The sequence below is a fragment of the Protopterus annectens genome, chromosome 5.part0 (genome assembly GCF_019279795.1).
Source record: "Protopterus annectens isolate FY-2018-M chromosome 5.part0, PAN1.0, whole genome shotgun sequence".
NCBI classification, from domain to species: Eukaryota; Metazoa; Chordata; order Ceratodontiformes; family Protopteridae; genus Protopterus; species Protopterus annectens.
In genome coordinates, this window is record NC_056735.1 from 212,118,809 (window position 1) to 212,138,152 (window position 19,344).

The 19,344-nt window shown below is 37.4% G+C and overlaps 1 protein-coding gene across 1 annotated transcript in view; it reads right to left on the reverse strand.

The window, feature by feature from the left end:
* LOC122802543 (glutamate carboxypeptidase 2-like) overlaps positions 1-19,344 on the reverse strand; it is a 1,225,297-nt gene that overhangs the window by 271,074 nt on the left and 934,879 nt on the right. The window contains exon 15 of the mRNA XM_044072203.1: positions 8,138-8,228. Coding sequence (XP_043928138.1) covers positions 8,138-8,228 — 91 coding nt within the window. The remainder of the gene's footprint in view (positions 1-8,137; positions 8,229-19,344) is intronic.

Genomic DNA, 19,344 nt, shown 5'->3' on the forward strand with positions numbered 1-19,344 from the left:
TGCCAGCACACACATCCATGATAATGCCCTGAGCATTGCACATGACCTGGCAATTGACGGAGGGGTATCCCTTGCGGTTTATGTAGCATCTACCCTGCTCGCCAGGTGGTGACTTGATTTGTATGTGCGTACAGTCTATCGCACCCAGTACCTCTGGGTATTGTGCCACACAGTGGAAGTGGCGCATATTGCTAGCCAAATCCTCCTGAGATCTGGGGAAGTATATATGCTCATTGGCATGTGGTAACATGGCATCCAGGAACTGGTGTAGTACCCTGGATGCTGATGCCTGTGAGATGCCCAATTATATCCCCAGTTGGCCTTTGAAAGGTACCTGTGGCCAGTATTCGCAAGCTTACACATACCTTTGTGTCCACTGGGATGGGTTCCCCTCTGTTGTTTCTTGTTCTCAGGCGTGGCCGGCACAGCTCCACTATTTGCTGTAACGTGTCCCTGTCCACCCTGTAACGCTCTACTATCTCCAGGTCTTGTAGCCCCTGGTAGGTTACCCTTGGTCTGAACACTCTCCTTCTCCTCCGAGGCCTATGGTGGTTGTCGGCACCCTCCTCCCCAACACCGTCTGTCTCTAACACATGCTGATGGATCACAGCCACGGCAGCACCCAACATGTACATTTTAAAAGTTACCCGTGTGTTTACACCTATGGTGCGGCGTTTGGGAATACATGGCTGTGTGTTGTGTGCATTCACACTTTATACTATTGTGCTGTGCACACCGATGATGTCATAGGGTGTGTTTGTGGGGCCGTATCTGGGGGTTATCTTCTGTGTTTTACCGATGGAACTACAACGCTGTTGCCTTTGGTGTTGCATTACTCTTGCCTGCCATGGATTACCTTTCGTCCTTCCCTTACTATTTCTGCACATTGCACCTACTATTTTCTGGCATGCATCCTGCAGAGCACTGTCATGTGTACTTTCTGGGACATGGCATATCATGCGTTTTGTGTGCTGCCACCATTGTGCTGCCTGTCTGCTTTGCTCTGCTGTGTCAGGTCTTCTATCTTTGCAATCTGCTACCTCCCCTACTTTCTTTGCATTCATATGCCTCCCCTATCCCGTTTTGCAGGTTTCTGCATGCAGAGTTGTCAGCTGCCGCCGATTGGCCTTCGTGGGTTGATTAGTGTTGATTGCTCATTAGTACTCCAATTACACTTCTTCCACATTTCCTCATATTCTTATCACCTTCCTGTTTCCGATGTTGTTTGCGGGGCGAGCGTCACATGACTAGGTTAAGGGAATGTAGTCATCCTCGTGCACATGCACTTCTGCACGCATTGTGTGCTCTCAGCTGAACTATTACCCCACACCCCGGTCCTGCAGCTGTGATTTGCGATGTACAGCCTAGGTTTGCTGTGCTCCAATGTGCTTCCTGCTACGGTGGCACACCCCTCTGCAGATGACATGTATCCCCTCTAAGCCACTCCTCAGTGTATTACTGCTGTGCCGTTTGGTACAGCCTTACGCCGGCGGGGGATTTGCGATTCAGTATTATCTGCCTCATTTGCATGGCATTGACTACTAATTCATAGTTACCACGCCGAACACTGCCGCGAGTCCTTGGCAACCCTTGCACCATGATTGTGGCGTTCCATGCATACCATGGTGTATTATGCTGTGACCCTGCTGTGTATTACGCTGCTGTTTTATAACATTGTTATATTATTTCATTGTATTGCACCTTCTGCAAACATGTCCTAGGGTTCTGATGTGAGTTGCTGTGGACATGCCATTTAAGTTGTTATTTACATGTTGTGCATGTTTTCTTTTGACATTCTCTGTGTATTTCGCCATTGGCATATGGTAACAGTGTGACACCTGGGTCTGACACTCTTCCGTTACTCCTATGTTCTGTTTGGGAAAATGTAAACCATTTTTTTTTGGTTTACATTGCTGTGGGCTTATGCTACGCCTGCGCCACTTCGTGAATCGCTATATGCCTTCATTTGCATGGTGCAACACCGCACATGGGGTGTTTAGCATACCTATGCCAGGGGCTGCACAGATCCGGCGCACGCCGGTAGTGCACGTGGGATTGGATCGTACCTGAATTGCTCGGCGGCCATATTTGGCATTGTAACGCCTACGCTATGCGTGCGCCTGGCACAAGGTTCATGAATCCCGGGGACAGTTTATCTTGTGGACTAAACGCTTATTGCTTTGTGATTACTGAAACAAGCCGAACTACGTCTTCAAGGATAAAAGATGTATTTAATTAAGCAAATAAACATAAAATTAACCGCTTTTCATCTCTTCTAGTAGTGAGACCTCATCAGATATAACAACACAATAGTAAATCACGTTTAAATAGTGCATGTGCACAAAATACAAACATTCAATTGGTTAGATAACACACTAAAAACCCTTCCCCCAGGATGAATTAATACTGATTTAGAATACTGCTTAATATACAACAGAAAATATACATATGCAAGTTTAGAGATAAAAAAGTTAAAAAATTAAAAATAATTTTCTTAAATATGTATACACTCAATACATATTAAAATTGTATAAATGCTAATGTATAGACATAACTAAACATCACAAATATAATTTCTAACAATAAGTCTATATATTTCCTAACTTATCTGGATAAACGTTTTAATTTTAAAATGCATAAAATAGATATTAAATCATTTAAGCCTGTATAATGACAAGCATCCAGGCAAAGCTGCCAAAGCAACTCTAGTCTTTCAAGTAACAAAGAAGATGGACATCCATAGAGACCAAATCTATCCCTCTAAACTTGAATTCATGATAGGGGTGGTCCCTAATATGTCTTGCCAAAGCATTTTCATATTTGTTTCTGCTTATACAATACTGATGTTCATAGACGTGTTCCCACAACCTCCTATCGGTCTTACCGATGTAGAATGCCAGACAATGTGTACACTTAGCCAAATAAACCACCTGTTTAGTTTGACAATCAGTTTTATACCTAATGCTAATTTTCCTCTCACCTACAACAAAGGTGGACCCAGTGACCATGTATTTACAAAATCGACACATATTACACTTAAACATACCTTATTTATGCATAATATAAATACGTTTAAGGACATTATTTGAGAGAATTGGCATATCCTTTTGGTGGATGATAAAACAACTGAATTGGTAGGCTTACAACCTCACTTTGTCCATAAAAACAGGAAGAATTTGAAACAACTTTGTTATCCGAGAGCAGTAAGGGAGAGGGATGGTGTTTTATATGGCACTTGGAAGTGTGGCAATTGTGCGTACTGTGCATATATAGATGAATCTAGGTTTTTTAAACATCTTGAGACAGGGCACCTATGGCAATTAAGGGCCAGCACAGATTGTAACACATTGAATGTGATATATGTAGCTGACTGCAGGTTGTGCTTCCATTTTTATGTAGGCAAAATGAATCATTGCCTTAAGGACCATATAAGGGATCATGTATACTGCACTAGGAGGGGGCTGGATTATAGTGCTTTAGCTAAACATACTATGTCAACAAGTGAGCAGCATGTATTTTTGTTCCGTGTACTTCATGCTCGGGATATAAATCATAGGTTGGGAGACCGTGTGAACCAAACTGAATGTGTGGAACTCCAGTGGATTCTTAGGTTAGGGGCTAGGTTTGAATGATTCCATTCCCCTTAAACCAGCGTTAAAGTCTAAGAAATTGAAATGAGAGCTATTGTCAGTATTCTTTGGTCTTTGTCTTTTGCATTTGTCTGTATATGTGAGCTGCATCTTTAACCACTGATTAGTTGTTTATTGGTGGTATGGCAGGAACTTTTTTCCTTCTCATTGGTTGTTTTAAGTATGTATTTAAATTGTTTTTATCTTATTTGTCTTTGTCTGATGAAGCAATGCTGATCATTGCAAAAGCGCTCACAATTTTTTGTTATTAAACTGGTCGATTTTATTGAACTGTGCTTATCTTCTCCCTTACTTGGGTTTGGAATTATTTAATAACATCTACAGGTGCACATAGAGACACACACACACACACACACACACACACACACACACACACACACACACACACACACACACACACACACACACACACACACACACACACACACACACACACACACACACACACACACACACACACACACATGTACACTTACATATATGCATTTAAACAGATGCAGAAAAAGGGAAATACAGTGTATCTCACATATATAGAAACTCAGATGTGAACACACACACACAAATAAATGTATCCAGCAATATACTGATTGTGCGCACTTAAGATGTCTTATTGTGATCAAATTATGAAGTACATAACTAATAGCTCCAATAAGCTATTTAGTTCAGTGCTGTCATACACATATAGTGCAGATCATTGCCAATCTCCCCAAAGCGCGCACACACACACACACACACACACACACACACACACACACACACACACACACACACACACACACACACACACACACACACACACATTCTTGTAACTGCTGATGTTGCCAGAACTACTTGCTCAACTTCTTTTTCTTTCTTGCATCAGTGAGATTATATCGTATATCAAATCAACAGTCAGCCTGTATCCTCTTCAGTGAGTGAATGTCCACCCACAGTGCACCATGTGCCTTTCTTAATCGTGCCCCCAGGAGATCATATCCTGCATTGAATCACAACATGTCTTGCATTCTGGCTAAGAGTTCTACTTATATTGCAGTACGACTTTCAGTATACATAGCTGAAATGTCCAGCTTCTCTCTATTCATCATGTGTCCTGGGAAATGCTGGCTACAGAACAGCATAAATTGCTAGGAAGTGTGAATGTTACATCCAGAATCTGATATAATTCCAGCCAACTCATTATACTTTGGCATTAATAATATTGTGGGATCAGCAGTTGGCAATGTCATATATACTGCAGAATTAAAGCCTGACGTTTCTAAATCCCATAGCACAGGTTCTACAGCCATGAGTAATGTAGGATATTTTATATTAATGCAGCTATTTATACAGCCTGAAAACTGTATAGCAGAAGCCAAAGCAAACATGGAAATATTAACCAACAATATTTAACAATGGAAAAAGAAAGTAATATTTGATAATGATTGCCTTTATATACTGACTCATGCCAGTGTTTGTATATCCTTTACAAAACACTGTCAAGAATAACAATAGGGTGTATTTATGGAAATTAAGCTATCAGTGATACAGCTAAGCAGAGGATATGTGAAACTTGAAGTACTGTAGCAGGAAATACAGGGCAGAGGCAAAATACTGCAGATCTAGGAAAACGCATGAACAAAAGATATATCTTTGTATCATCTAGGAATGGCATGCATCACAGAAATGAGATAAAATACGTGTGAGCGAAGTACAGTGTTCATTTAACACATTGGTGTGCCTCTTGCACAAACACATAACTTAAATATGGCTCTGATATGCATTAGCTGGCCTCTCCTTTTTGCAATTGCCTATCATGACACTGTGAAAAGGAATGGCAAATAGCTTCTACAGTACATATGAAAACACATATCCAAAGGCATAGATCATGAGACTATAACACTCTTCCATCCATCCTAGAGGTGGCAGTCTTGCACACAATGGCCCATTGGCCATGCATATCTTCCTGTATTACAGCTAGGGTACTGCAGGTAGTTTCACTGCCTGCAGTACATGTTATGCCTTGCAGATGGGGATGTAGCAGTTGAAAACTCTAGTCAGACTCCTCGTGCCTTTCAACTCTCCTTGATTTTCAAGGGCATCCCTTATTTTGACTCAACATTTTACTTTGTCCCTCCTAATCCCTCCTAAAACTGATAACTTTGACAAAATGTAAATTACACAATCAATAATGATAATAATTTGAGTTATAAGCTTCATTTATTTAAAAAAATGCATGCTAATTCACTTTTTCTTATTCTGTCAATTTTTTTGGTTAATGTACTAATATTTTTAAAAGTGTACCTGATTATTTCTGGATTTGTCTTTGATTCGCAAGAAATTGAGCGCTGTGCAGCAAGTTACACTCTCCTTTGGTAGGTTTCTGCTACATCAGGGATACGCAATAAGATTCTCTCATTGCCACTTCTGGCATAGTAAGACACCAACACATTCCATATCTCAGCATTGTGCGGTACTTTTTTGTGCCTACCCTACTCTGTGGGATGATGTCATGCTCAGGTGCATGGATTCACTTTAAATTCAGTGTACCCTCTTCAATCACAGCCTCACCTCAGGCTTTGTCCCTACCAAATGGCTTACTGCTACAGTCATCCCTCTCCATAAAGGGGATTGACTACAGGTCCTGGGAATTATCGCTCCATTAGCCTGATGAGTCTCATATGTAAGGCTATGGCAGATCTCTCAACCATAATGAATTACTTGGTTTTTACTGAGTTTTGGGGTCCAAATGAAGGGGTGCCAAGATTCCCGAGTGGCACCCCTTCATTTCCGATTTTTTCTTTATTTCTTTCAAATATCGCACTGTCAAGTCAGGGCTATCAGCCAGTTGGAATTGAGCTCCTTGAGCTCACATCATCATTTCCGGCTACAAATGCGAGTGGGAAACATTAGCGTTTTGGATTTTATGTCTGGGGCAATGCACTCGCAAGCAGGACAGTGAGATTGGATTTATTTTGTTTCAAGAGCGAGATTGGATTTATTTCTGCAGCTGGTCCGGGAATGGAATTGGGAACTCAAGTGAAGTAACAGGTTTGGACTCAAGGTGTGTGTGTGTGTGTGTGTGTGTGTGTGTGTGTGTGTGTGTGTGTGTGTGTGTGTGTGTGTGTGTGTGTGTGAAAATGCCCCCATATAATACACCTGGTGGCTACAGGTATTCAGGCTCAAGCCCTGTACATTTGGTACAGGGTAAAAAGCGTCTAAAGTCCCTAGCCACCAGCATTTCTGAGCTTTGTCTAGATTTTTTGTGCTAAGAGTTGAGAGCTAAGCCTATGGTGAGAAGTGAAAAGAATTTGTTTTCCCCCATATTGGCTTTGTTGTTTGTCCAGGTTTTTTGTGCTAAGAGTTGACAGCCATGGTGAGTGAGAATTGAGACCTGAATTTGTATTCCCCCATTATTGGCATTGTTTGTCCAGGTTTTTTGTGCTTCGCCCTTGTGACCAAACCACGCCAACCGTGGGTAAATCCAGCATTACCCACACCCAGAAGTGGGCTATTGCTATTATACAATGACATTATTTAAGAAAAAAAATAATTACTTTTCTTAAATAATGGCATTGTATAATGCCTCCTTGCTGCCCTTCCACAGCTGTCTGGTATTCTGTGACAGTTCTGTAAAATACTTAGTGCTAGTACACTTGCTCCTTTAAGTTTAATAGTACATGGGAGCAGGTAAATTTCTACATATACAAGCATTATGACTGGTTCTCTGAGATTGTAGCCCAATAGTTACGGGTTCTTGAAATATATGTCAAGATTCTCCTCTCAGGCTTGCTGTCAAGGTGAAAATGTTCATATCCATGTTTCAAACTTATAACAACCTGATTATGATCTGAGACACAGTTATAATATTCTGCATTAGGTATGATGTAGTCCAACATGTTCAGACCCAAGTGTAAATTATAATAATAGTAAAATGACCAGGCACTTGACTTAAAAAGTACTTTAATGCAGCATCATATTCCACGTATACTCTGGCCTGGTCATTTTATTATTATTTGCAGTCATTCTAGTCTAATTGTAAATTCTATTTTGGTCTTATAAGACAATTAACTTTACACTTTTGTTTAAGTGTTGTCTCACTATGTTAAATGGGTTTAACATGGTGAGACAGCTTTAAAGAAAGCAACGGAGACTCCGTTGCTATTTTTTAAAGCTGTCTCGTTATGTTAAACCCATTTAACATAGCAAAACAGTTTGTAAAAAGTAACAGAGATCTTGCTTTCTATTTTTAATAGTGGTTCAGTGTTCCAACTGCCTTTTTTTTATTTTGCCATAAGATGATTAAGTACCACTTTTTAGTGTCACAAGAACTTAACCAAAAGACATGCTAATCACTGTTTTCAATAAGTATTTCCAAGTAGAGTGTTTTTTTTTTCTTTTTTGTCTGTTTTTTTTTTTTTTTTTGTTGTCTGTTTCAGTCACTTTCAGAAAATAGGATCACAGAACAGTGGACCTTTCTTATCTGATGAAATGAGCAAGTTTTTTTTTACCCTGTTTTTTGTGTAGCGAGCCCGGCCAGCTGTAATGCCAATTCGTTGAAAGAAGCTCTCAAAGTCATTTCCTGATCCAAGTTTGTTTATTCTGCAAACAAAAAAGAAAGATGAAAAAAAAATAACACAATGTTTAACAAATGGAATATTTGTAAGTAACATGAAATGGTTGTAACAATATCTAAGTATTTAGGTTATATTCATAAGCCTCTGTGTTTGTCCATCACAGTAGAGGTAAGTACTGGGGATTTTAGTGGTAGGGTAGAGTTTGTATAAATGAGTGTATGTGAGGGGGTTGCATGTGTGAGAATATGTGTGAGTATCTGGCAGGGAAGTCACAAGGGGTGGTTAGTGAGGGGTTAAGCACATGTGTGTATGAGTGAGTGTGTTCCTGAGTGCAATCATGGGAAGGGGGGCATGTGCATGTGTGTGTGTATGTGTGTATAAATGGTGTGAATGTATGTCTGGTAGGACATGATGGTGGATGCTGTCATACCTGTACATACCCTATGTGAATTAATAACACCGGCAACCTTATTTGAGCCAGGGAAACCAATGGACTCCAGGGCCACATATGTCAGAATCAGTGGTAGTATGAGAATCTGTACACCAGGGATAACTCTACCTGCTTTTGCCATAACATCACTTTACAAGTACAAGGGTCGGGGTGAGGAAACACTAGATACCAAAGCTACATATTGATCATGCCTGAATGGCACATTAACAACATGGGGATTGGTAGATGACAAGATACCAGGCGACAGGTTATGATATCCAATTCTAATGACTGGCATAATGTTCAACTGTAATTTTCTGTGATATAGTATGGCAGGAAAATGAGACGTGGGATGTGCATACAACTCATGGACAGGTATGAGGTCTGTGCTTTGTGTGTGTGTGTGTGTGTGTGTGTGTGTGTGTGTGTGTGTGTGTGTGTGTGTGTGTGTGTGTGTGTGTGTGTCTGTGTGTGTGTGTGTGTGTGGTTTGAGTTTGTGTATTTTTTGTTAGAGACTGTGTGAGGGGATGCCTCTTTCTTTGCAATGCAGCTATCAACAACATTTAACTACTATGTAAGTACTGATCTGTGCTTTGCAGTAGTTAACTGTAATTCATTAATTTGCAAATTAGCCCATTACTAAGTTCATAGGTAAGTACTAGGCTAGCTGCCCTTGTGAGATATTTTAAGCCTAGCAAATTTTCCTTCCAAAGACGAGAATTAAGCCTTGTACACTGTGTTTGTGAGGTTAACACCCTAACCATCATACCAACCCCCAATTAAGAGGCCTTTCTTCATTGTGGCTAATTTATTAATGCAAAGCAGAATACTGCATTGCAACCACAGGACCTTTATACTGCAGGCCACCGGGGATGTTAATGGCTCCTCAGGATGTATTTCATCTTATATTATGTTACATAAATACTTCTAGGGATTAATTCAGACTGAAAAGGGGTTAAAAATGTGCACAGTATGCTGGTATTAAATAAGGGTGTGGACTAAAACTGGGTTATATTATAGATTACATTATTTAACAAAATATCTATATATTGTTTTATTTTAACTTCCTACATACCACATTATTGACTCACTAGAGTAGCATGTCTTAAATAATGTATTAGCGATATTTGTTCAGCTGACTTTTAACTGCATGCATATATATCACCGCGTTTCATTTAATGCAATTACATTGGGTCTAGGTGATTTGGTCACATTGATTAACTCACTAAACCCCATAGCATCTTTTTGTATTCTTCCAGTTCACACCCATAGCACCTTATGGCATCCAGACATTTTTTGCTCTGGCTTCTTTGCATAAGTGACTTACCAACTAATAATAGGAGCATTAGAAAAGGCAAGGATTTATTGAAAAAGAATGACACTGAGAGTGCTAATCTAGAATGCCCTACTGTGGATAAATTAATCATTATTTGCCATTTATTATTCATATTTTCATATTTATGATCACGTTTTCATAACTGTGAAACTTACATGCCACTGAGGTATGGCGTTACATACTATGGCAGGAGACATGAAAATTCATTGTTAATGTCCATTTATATCACACTACACTGGAGATATTACTAGTTGCTTATCAGTAACTATGAAATAAGTAATATTCCCATATGTACTTAAAATTAAAAAAAAGTGACTTACAAAATATTGCATGGCATTGGGTGAAACCTCAGATTTTGCTGAAGAAAACTTGTCTTTGATATTTTCAGTGTAGGTTGCACATTGTGAGAGATACTTACTGTTATTTATATTGATAAGTATGCAATTAAGCAAATGTTTTCATATTTCTCTAAATATCACAATCTATCGATAAGCGTACAATTAAACATATGTTTTTACATTTCTGTAAATATCTCAGTAAGCATGCACTCAGAGAGGAATGTCTTGCTGTCATACAAAAGCTTATAGCTGGTTAACCAAATTGGTCTAAAAATATATTTCTAGGTTGTAGAGTTTCCAAGATGTGACAATTTATTTGTGATATTTTATCAAGAAATATAATTCTGGATTTGTGCGAATTATTAATAAGCTATCATATTTATGGAAATACCATGAATGTACTATTATCATTGTAAAGAATACTTCCTACTGAAAACATTGCTATTTGTATATTTTAATAGCTGTTTTTCACAAATTATTTGCATTTGTTTATCTTATGCTTCGTCTTCAGAATGCAAGGATACATGTAGGCTGTTAGAGGTGTGACATTCCACACCACATATGAGTTAATGAGCTAATGTCGATGAGATACTCTGACCCCATGTAAAAATGGGAAAAAGGGGTTGATGACCATGGTGACAACATATGTACATACAACCAATGGCTACTGCAAATTTTTCTGTTATTCCTTTTGTTCAGAAAGCAACAATCCAAACCATGGTAATGATTGCAGGTTAATTAATACACAGAATTACTAATGCATATTATGGTGCATAAGATAAAAAAATTAATTTCTAGTTGAAATGCATGCCATTTTCAAGGGCCCTTACTAAAGTTGGTACTGTTCTAATGTATATATTATTTTGGAAACCAGCTGCATGAACTCATCTTTTTAATTCTTGTCTTCTGTTTTTGTAATTAATATCTAATGTGCTTTGATGTATATACTATCATATAGGCTTAATTTGTACCTGTTCTTACTAATGTTTGCATGTGGAGCTTTTCTCCCTGGGCTTCTACTGAAAATGGACATATATCCAGTTGGACTAGCCTGGTCAAAAAATATAAAATAAAATAAATAAAATAAAAATAAAATGTGATGTCTTCCAAATTCTTACCGAGAATTGTTATGAAACAGAAAATTTACACAAAATTAGTTCAAACTAAAATAGAATGAATTCACTTACATAAAGGTACACACTTATACACACACACACACACACACACACACACACACACACACACACACACACACACACACACACACACACACACACACACACACACACACACACACACACACACACACACACACACACACACACACACACACACACACACACATGCATACATGTTCATATACCCATACACACACACACGATGCAGTATTAGTTATCTTCCTAATCAGTGGTAACCTATACTAATATTCCAGTCTCATCAATACTACATAATATCTATCTATATATATTTGTGTCTGTGTGTGATAGGGTTGGTGTGTGTGTGTCAGACACACACTTTCAAATGCATTTCTTTCCTTCACAAACTGACAGAGATTGACCCAAAAAAAGCTTCTTTACTAAACCTGAGTATTATCTCTGAATCATTCTAGGTGTTTAATAAAAATATTTTACCATTTAAGTCCAGCTCTTGCTAAGGCTGATATGCATTCCTATGAATCATGTACATATGAGATAATTCTGAGTTATGCCAAAGTCAAACGTTACTTCTCTTTTCAGACATTGTACTACAGTTGAAAGGGGTGTGGGGGCACTAAAGCAAAAGTTTTCAAATCCCTGAATTCAGGCTACAGGTAAAAGGTCTAGTAGGGTACATGCAATTAAGTTTGCCACCCATCTAAAATATTGGCACAGGAAACATTCCACGTCAGAAACTGTGGATCATTATGGAATTACCTAAGCATTTCAGTGAAATGCAAGGCAATTCAACAGTTGTGCAAAGAGTAATGTATACTGCATGAGCCATGTGTGAGTTGCCCAGGCAAATTTTGTCCATTACTAACATTGTTGCCTCACAGTAAGATGCTGTCCTGTTCAATTTTCAGCTAGAGCATCTTCTGTGTGGAGACAAGCGTGAATGGGCATACCTTCATTGAAGGTTGTACGTCAGGGCCGGCAACTTGGTACGTAAAAATCTACTGCCAATCATTAGCGGACTGGAGTTCTGCTGTGGCGACCCCTAACCGGGAAAAGCCGAAAGACACAACTAAATTCAGAATGCAAAACCACTTCTTGGGAACCAAACACCAGAACAGTATTTTTTAAAAAAAATCCATTAATGATGTCTAATCACAGGAATCCAGCCAGTCATTTCAAATCATCTTCCCCTCTTATGCAAAAGACAATGTGTGTCCTGAAAAATTAATGATGATTATCACTCCTCTAATTTCAACCAAGCAAAAAGGGTTGATGAAACCACTCATATTAAATTATCAAATATTTACTGACGCAATCTTATTTCTTAAAATATTTTATTGTTCTTTTAAAAAATGAATATAGACTATATCAAGGTTTGACATGTAATATAATAAAAAAGTTGGCTAAATCATATTATAAGGAACAAATTAAAATATAACTATTTACAATATTTACAGTAAGCCTGAGATCAAAATAATAAATTTGAATCAAGAAAAAAGTATGAAAATGTAAAACAAACTGTGATGTTTAATTAGCTGAAGAAAATTTATCAATGAGGGCCAATACCTTCAACCAAGGATTGTTCTTCAATGTGCTGGGATAAATTCTTCTTTCTTTCTTTTAATGTAGTTTCTTTGGTTGCTGTGTCCTTTATAAGAATAAGAATGTCTTTAAATTTTGGTTCAGTAGAAGTCTTCCACTTGTTTGATATAATTTTTCCAGCCACAGCAAGTACTGTCCAATTTAGGTAAGAATAGTCTGTTTTAGAGTTTGTTGTGTCCAGGTTCCACATTTACTGAAGGAATACTAATAATTAAAAAAATGAATACAGTTTTTTGTCTTACAGGAACTTTGAAATGTGATTATTTTCCACTCAGGTTTGCTCTCCAAAGAATCAAAACTTGATTGGAAACAATTGAGTTATACTGGGTCAGGGTTAAAAAAAAGTCAAAGAAGTTGACTAGATAGGAGGACAAAATATATAATTTGATTGTCTATAACAGGTTCTAAGGGACTGCAAAGACAATGTGCATGGACATTAACATACTATTGAAATCTCTGGAAAACTGCCAAGTTTATTTAGGTTTCTGAAACTTGCTTGGATTGAAGTGAATTTTGACCAGTGCAGCCAGAAATTTGGAACATCTACAGTACAGACTTGGGGCAAATGTCAACTAAATGGAATGCACTGTGTGGTTGGGTAGACATATCTCCTCATCTCCCTTATAACTGCAGCTTTGTTTATGATGCCACATACACTGAAGATTGCTGAAGTTTAGCCATAAGGATGAAGTCTGAATAGCCAAACACAAGGCAGTGAATATATGACATAACCTGTACCCTAACCCTGTATTAATGATATTAGAGAATGATATAGATGTTTTTTGTTTTTCTGTTTGAAGACAATTACATTTTGTGAAGATGTAGAGCCTAGGGACATTCTCCTAATTTGGAGCAAAATACTGCAGGAGAAACCAACAGACCCTATAGCTTACACCTTTTATCAGTCAGATGTTTTGACAACTTGAGATTCTACCATGTGAAGCTTACAAAACCTGATCCCAAGAATCAGCAGTGTTCAACCCATAGTTTTGTTTATCTGATTAATTATTAACAGTGGTGGATTGGGTGTATCTTAGGCCTTGGGTAGTTTTCAAACCATGCCTCCAATAAGTATAAATACCTATTTTCTTGATGATTCGCTTTTCTGATTTAAGACTATTCTAACTGCTGTCATTATTATTCATCATTTTCCATAGCCATCAGTTACAGGCACTTGAATGTGTACACCACAAATGTCTGGATGTGATACAAAATGTTCACGGTAACATACTCCAACTTGCCTTACACTAATGCATACTAGTCCTGCAAATCTAGATTTATAACTATTTAACTTGATTATGACAGCCAGAGACAGCCATTCACATCCACAGACGGCCCCCATACCTAGCAATTATATCAATACTGTTGATTGTGAAGATTTTGGGTGCCTAATTTTGATAGACATAAATAAGCAATTATGGAGACAATGTATTTCAAGTTTGTTTCATACAAACACCCAGTAACTCAAGTATTCTAACTTATTTCGCACAAATGCAAATTTGTCTTGCAAAGCCACACTATTTAAATTTAACAAACAACCTCTTGTTTCATCCACACATAGCCCCCCATTCCCACCCAGCAGTTGTCAAGCCTTTGCTGTATACACCCCATCAGATTATGATAAAAATACCAAAAATGACAAGTCCACAACCAGATAATCCACAACGCTTCTTTATTCACAGATTTTCTAGTGCGAATCTGTGAATAAAGAAGCATTCTGGATTATCTGGTTGTGGATTTGTCATTTTTGAACTTTTTTCATGGCTGATGTATTGTGTGTATAATAAAATACCTCTTAATCACTTACTTCAAGAATCAAGGACAAGAAAAATAATGAGGGACAAAGGTCCAGAGTCAAAGACAGATTTCTCTTATATACTTAAAAAAGTGCTAGAAAAACAGCTTTTCCATTGCTATGCTTTTAATGAAATATATGAAATGTAAAAGTCAACTTTGTCATTATTTTGTGACTACAACCCTCAATCATTTAGAAGATATTAGAAAAGACTAAACATATGATGCAAAACCAGGGACAACTGAGAGCTACGTAATTTCAACTTTTTCACATAAACATCATGCAAAAGTATTCCAACTTATTTCACGCAAATGCACTTTAGTTCCACAAAGCTTGATAGTTAAGTGAGCAAACAATTGATGGGTAGGTTGCTTTCATCCACAAACAGCCACCGACCCTACCCAACAGTTATAAGCACTTTGTGCTGTACATCTCATCTGCCTCAGCTCAAACTCTGGGCACACATTCAAGGGACAAAGTCAAGAAATAGTGATGGAAAAAGAATAAAAATCAGGGACGGATTTTAAACATTGCTGATATGTATAAATTACTAGAATAACAGATTTTGCATTGGCATGCATTTTTTGAAGGATATGGAGTCTGAAAAGTCAAACATCTGTCATCATTTGCCGACTGCAGTCCTCAATAATCTGCCAGAAAAACACACATTTTATGATTTCAGACCAAACATATGAAGCAGTCAGGTACATTTTGTAAAATCACTGAATTTCTACTTTCTCTTTACATAAACCATCACCAGAGAATTAATATCCCAACATGCTTCACACAAATGCACAGTAGCCCTGAAAAGCCAGAGTTTACAATGAGCAAACAACAAGAGATTAGGTTGCTTCATTCACAGATTTTATGAGGTGCAGACAAATAACATAAGGAAGTCAGGAACAGTTTCAACTTTCAGATACAAACAGTAGCCAGAGAGTAAACAATTTAACTAATTTTATACAAATGAAGTCAGACTTGAAACTGAGCCAACACCGTATACTTTCATCCACAGCCTGCCTTATTTAGTGACCTGCCCCTATAGCAGTTGTAAATCAAAACAATATGCATCAAAAGCTACATAACTAAAAATATGTCAAAAAAGACAAAGAAATTGTTCAAAAAGAAGTAATAACATAAAACAACCAACGGAACAAGGAAAGGCAGTAAAAATTAAATAATCCAAATGTGATCAAAGACTGAGCAGCTGATACAATAACCTTAAAAGAGAAGTAAATAGTCATACCACAGCCACCAGCAAGTCTCCAGAACTCTGTTCCACAGTAATACTCTCCCTTGGAATATGAAGGAATAACAAGATACAATGGACAAGGTAGCCATAGAAGTAAATACATATACTGACAAGGAAACATTGTTCTTATGACAATCAAAGCAGTGAGAATTAGAACTGGAGCAAACCTAAACAGCAACTTTCCAGCTAGAAACTGCTGTTTGCACTGATCCAAATTCTGCTCTTGTGTCATTTATGTGAATATGGACTTTGTATGAGTGGAACACATATGTTTTTATTTGTATAGCATGCTGACTTACTCTAATAAGTTATCTAATTTGGGATATATTATTTAATTAATCTCCCAAGGGAAATGTACCATCTTGGAGCATTTTTGACATGAGCTGAAAACTCAGCATTGAGACATCACCTGTCAATAGATGGTTTCCTGCCAGGGTTCAAAAGAATACTTATCTTTCAAGCATAAGGCATGCTTCTTTTATCTACAACCAGCATGCAGCCCCCTTCTTTAGTGACTGTAATTCTTATTGCAATACTATATCTGGCCGCAAAAAAAAAACAAAAAAAAAAAACGTATTTTATTTTCAAGCCGAATGTCCACACAGCCCACAGTTCTCTGCAGTACTGTTTAATATTAAAGGGGCTTTATGTTTGTCTTGTTCCGAGGAAGTTTTATGCATTCAGTGATGAAAGTGTTTAAACAATTTGTACATTTTTATTAAATCTATTAGTGACTATTTCCAGTGTTCTGGTCACTTGGAATAATATTGTTTGAGTTTTTTAAGCAAAGAAACATTTTTACTTCAAAATAAATAAATACATAAAATGCTCCAAATGTGTAAATGGTGGGCACTACAAGTACAGATATATAAATGCTTACCATGTCTCACATTTAATACTATCTTAATATTAAAAATAAACAAGAGTTTTCCCCAACTAGTCTGCACATTAACTAAAATGATTCAGCGTTATAAACACACCCAAAAAAATTAAGATGACATTACTTTTTAGCTGTCATGGAGGGCCTTTGGAGCTGTGGGTCCTAAGTAGCCATCAAAATTGCCCCTATAGGTTTATACAAGGCTGACTGCCCAGAAGGACCATTTTAAGCCTTGTTAATAAGCCTAGATCAGACTCGGTCCCTGTACCTTGTACCAATGATGAGAAGACCTTAACCATTATGCTGCAAAACCCTCTTTCACTTGTTGCTAAAGGGTATAAAGGAAGCTGCATTGAAGGCAAATGATAGTAGGACAATCTATGATTGCATTCATACCATAACATACTATTCAGCTGAGACCTAAATGATATAGGTTGAACCCTCAACAACTTATAATTTCTACTTAATGTAATAATAGAAACATAGGTCTCAACCTCTTAAGAGGTCAGCGTGGAACACAGATCCTAGCAATGTGTTACAAAATGTTAAAATGTGTAACACCCTATTTTTACACTGTATCATGCACCATTTCCATAGGATCTGGTTGAAGTGGGATTTCTGTCAGAAGTATTACAACTAATTATTTATGTTTTTCTATGAATGCATCAGCATACAGTATGACATTTCTTGATGTTGCTGTTGAAGTGGATGGGAATGACTCCATTTTTACTAAATTGTAGAAGTAACCATGCCATGTCAACCATATTTTGTATAGTCATAGTATGTACCCCACCCACATTTTTAGTAACGTGGTTAAGCATCAAGTTTTTAGAGCCTCCTGGTTAAATGTACATGAAAAGGAGTTTCAAGAGCAGGTAGAAACTACACAGCATTGTTTAAGGATGAGAGGTTATAATGACAGAGAATGAGTTGAAAATGTAGAGAGGGTTAAAAGCTTGAGGGAGACTACAGCTAAACCTTATTTTTCAAAACCTGCATCAGACAGAGTTATGTATAATAGGAACAAATAGTGTAAAGTGAGGATACCATTACATTATTCTAGTAATGTTTCCATGTACATGAATGTTATTAAAAACACTGGAAAGTCAATGACAGACAAAGATATTTCAAGAGTGATATAGCCTACCCCCAGGTTTGTATTTAGGAACATGAAATCCTTAAAAAGGACCTTATGTTATTCAAGGAACAAACATAAATATAGTAATAATGCCACTTTAGCATATGGCACTTGCAGTGTATGCACTTACATTGATAGCAGTTCTACTTTCACACACCCTGACCAAGACAGAATATATAGGTTCAAAGTTTTTGCCACTTGTAGCACCCCCATGTTGTTTACTTGGCTCACTGTTTATTGTGTTCAAAATTGTACATAGGCAAGACGGATAGAATGCTTAGAGAAAGAATAAAGGAATGTCTGTATCATATTAGCAAAGGGAATAAAACTAATGCCCTTGCAAAACATGTCATTGCCCGTGGTACTGAGCATACTTTAAAGTTTTTGGTTATAGGGAGGGTGCATGAGACATTAAGAGAATGTGACATCAGGAATAGTACTATGCAACTTGAGTCTAAGTGGATTATTAGACTGAGAGGTGATAGTGGGCAAGGACTCAGTGATGTGATCCCTATAAATCCTAAACTGAAATCCAGGAACCCAAGACGTTAAATGTTTTTACCTTTGTATTATTGTATATATATATATATATATATATATATATATATATATCTATCTATATCTATCTATATATATATATATATATATATATACATATATATATATATATATATTTGTTATATATGCATTTTTATGAATGTATTATGATTTCTGTACTTAGGTGCTATGCATATGCTCTTATGAGACTTTGTTTAAATAATTTGAGTGCCTTGATATCACATGATTAATCAAGGGAGGTAGTATATGGTATTTAAACTGAATTTTTTAGTTTGATAGACATTACCTGAAGAAGCAGCCTAGTTTGTGAAAGCGCTTGTGGTGTCGACAATAAAAGGTTTTTATTGGAAATGGCCATTTTGGAGTCCCTATTTCTTGCTGAACTATCACATCTTGCCAGGGGATTTAAATTCCCTGCAGACTGATTTAAACAGAAATTGGTCACATTGAGCTTTTGATGAACAGTTCTTGGAATTTATGATTACCCTAAACTAATATCAAAATTTGGTACACATGGTTTGAATCAGTTATCTCCCGTCTTAGCAACTCCAGTCATCTAGGCATATGAAATGCCTTAACCATGCCATGTAGAACCCATTTTTGGACAGGACTATAAAGAAGTTCTTTGAGAATGATTTCAATCAGATTACCTCCAGAA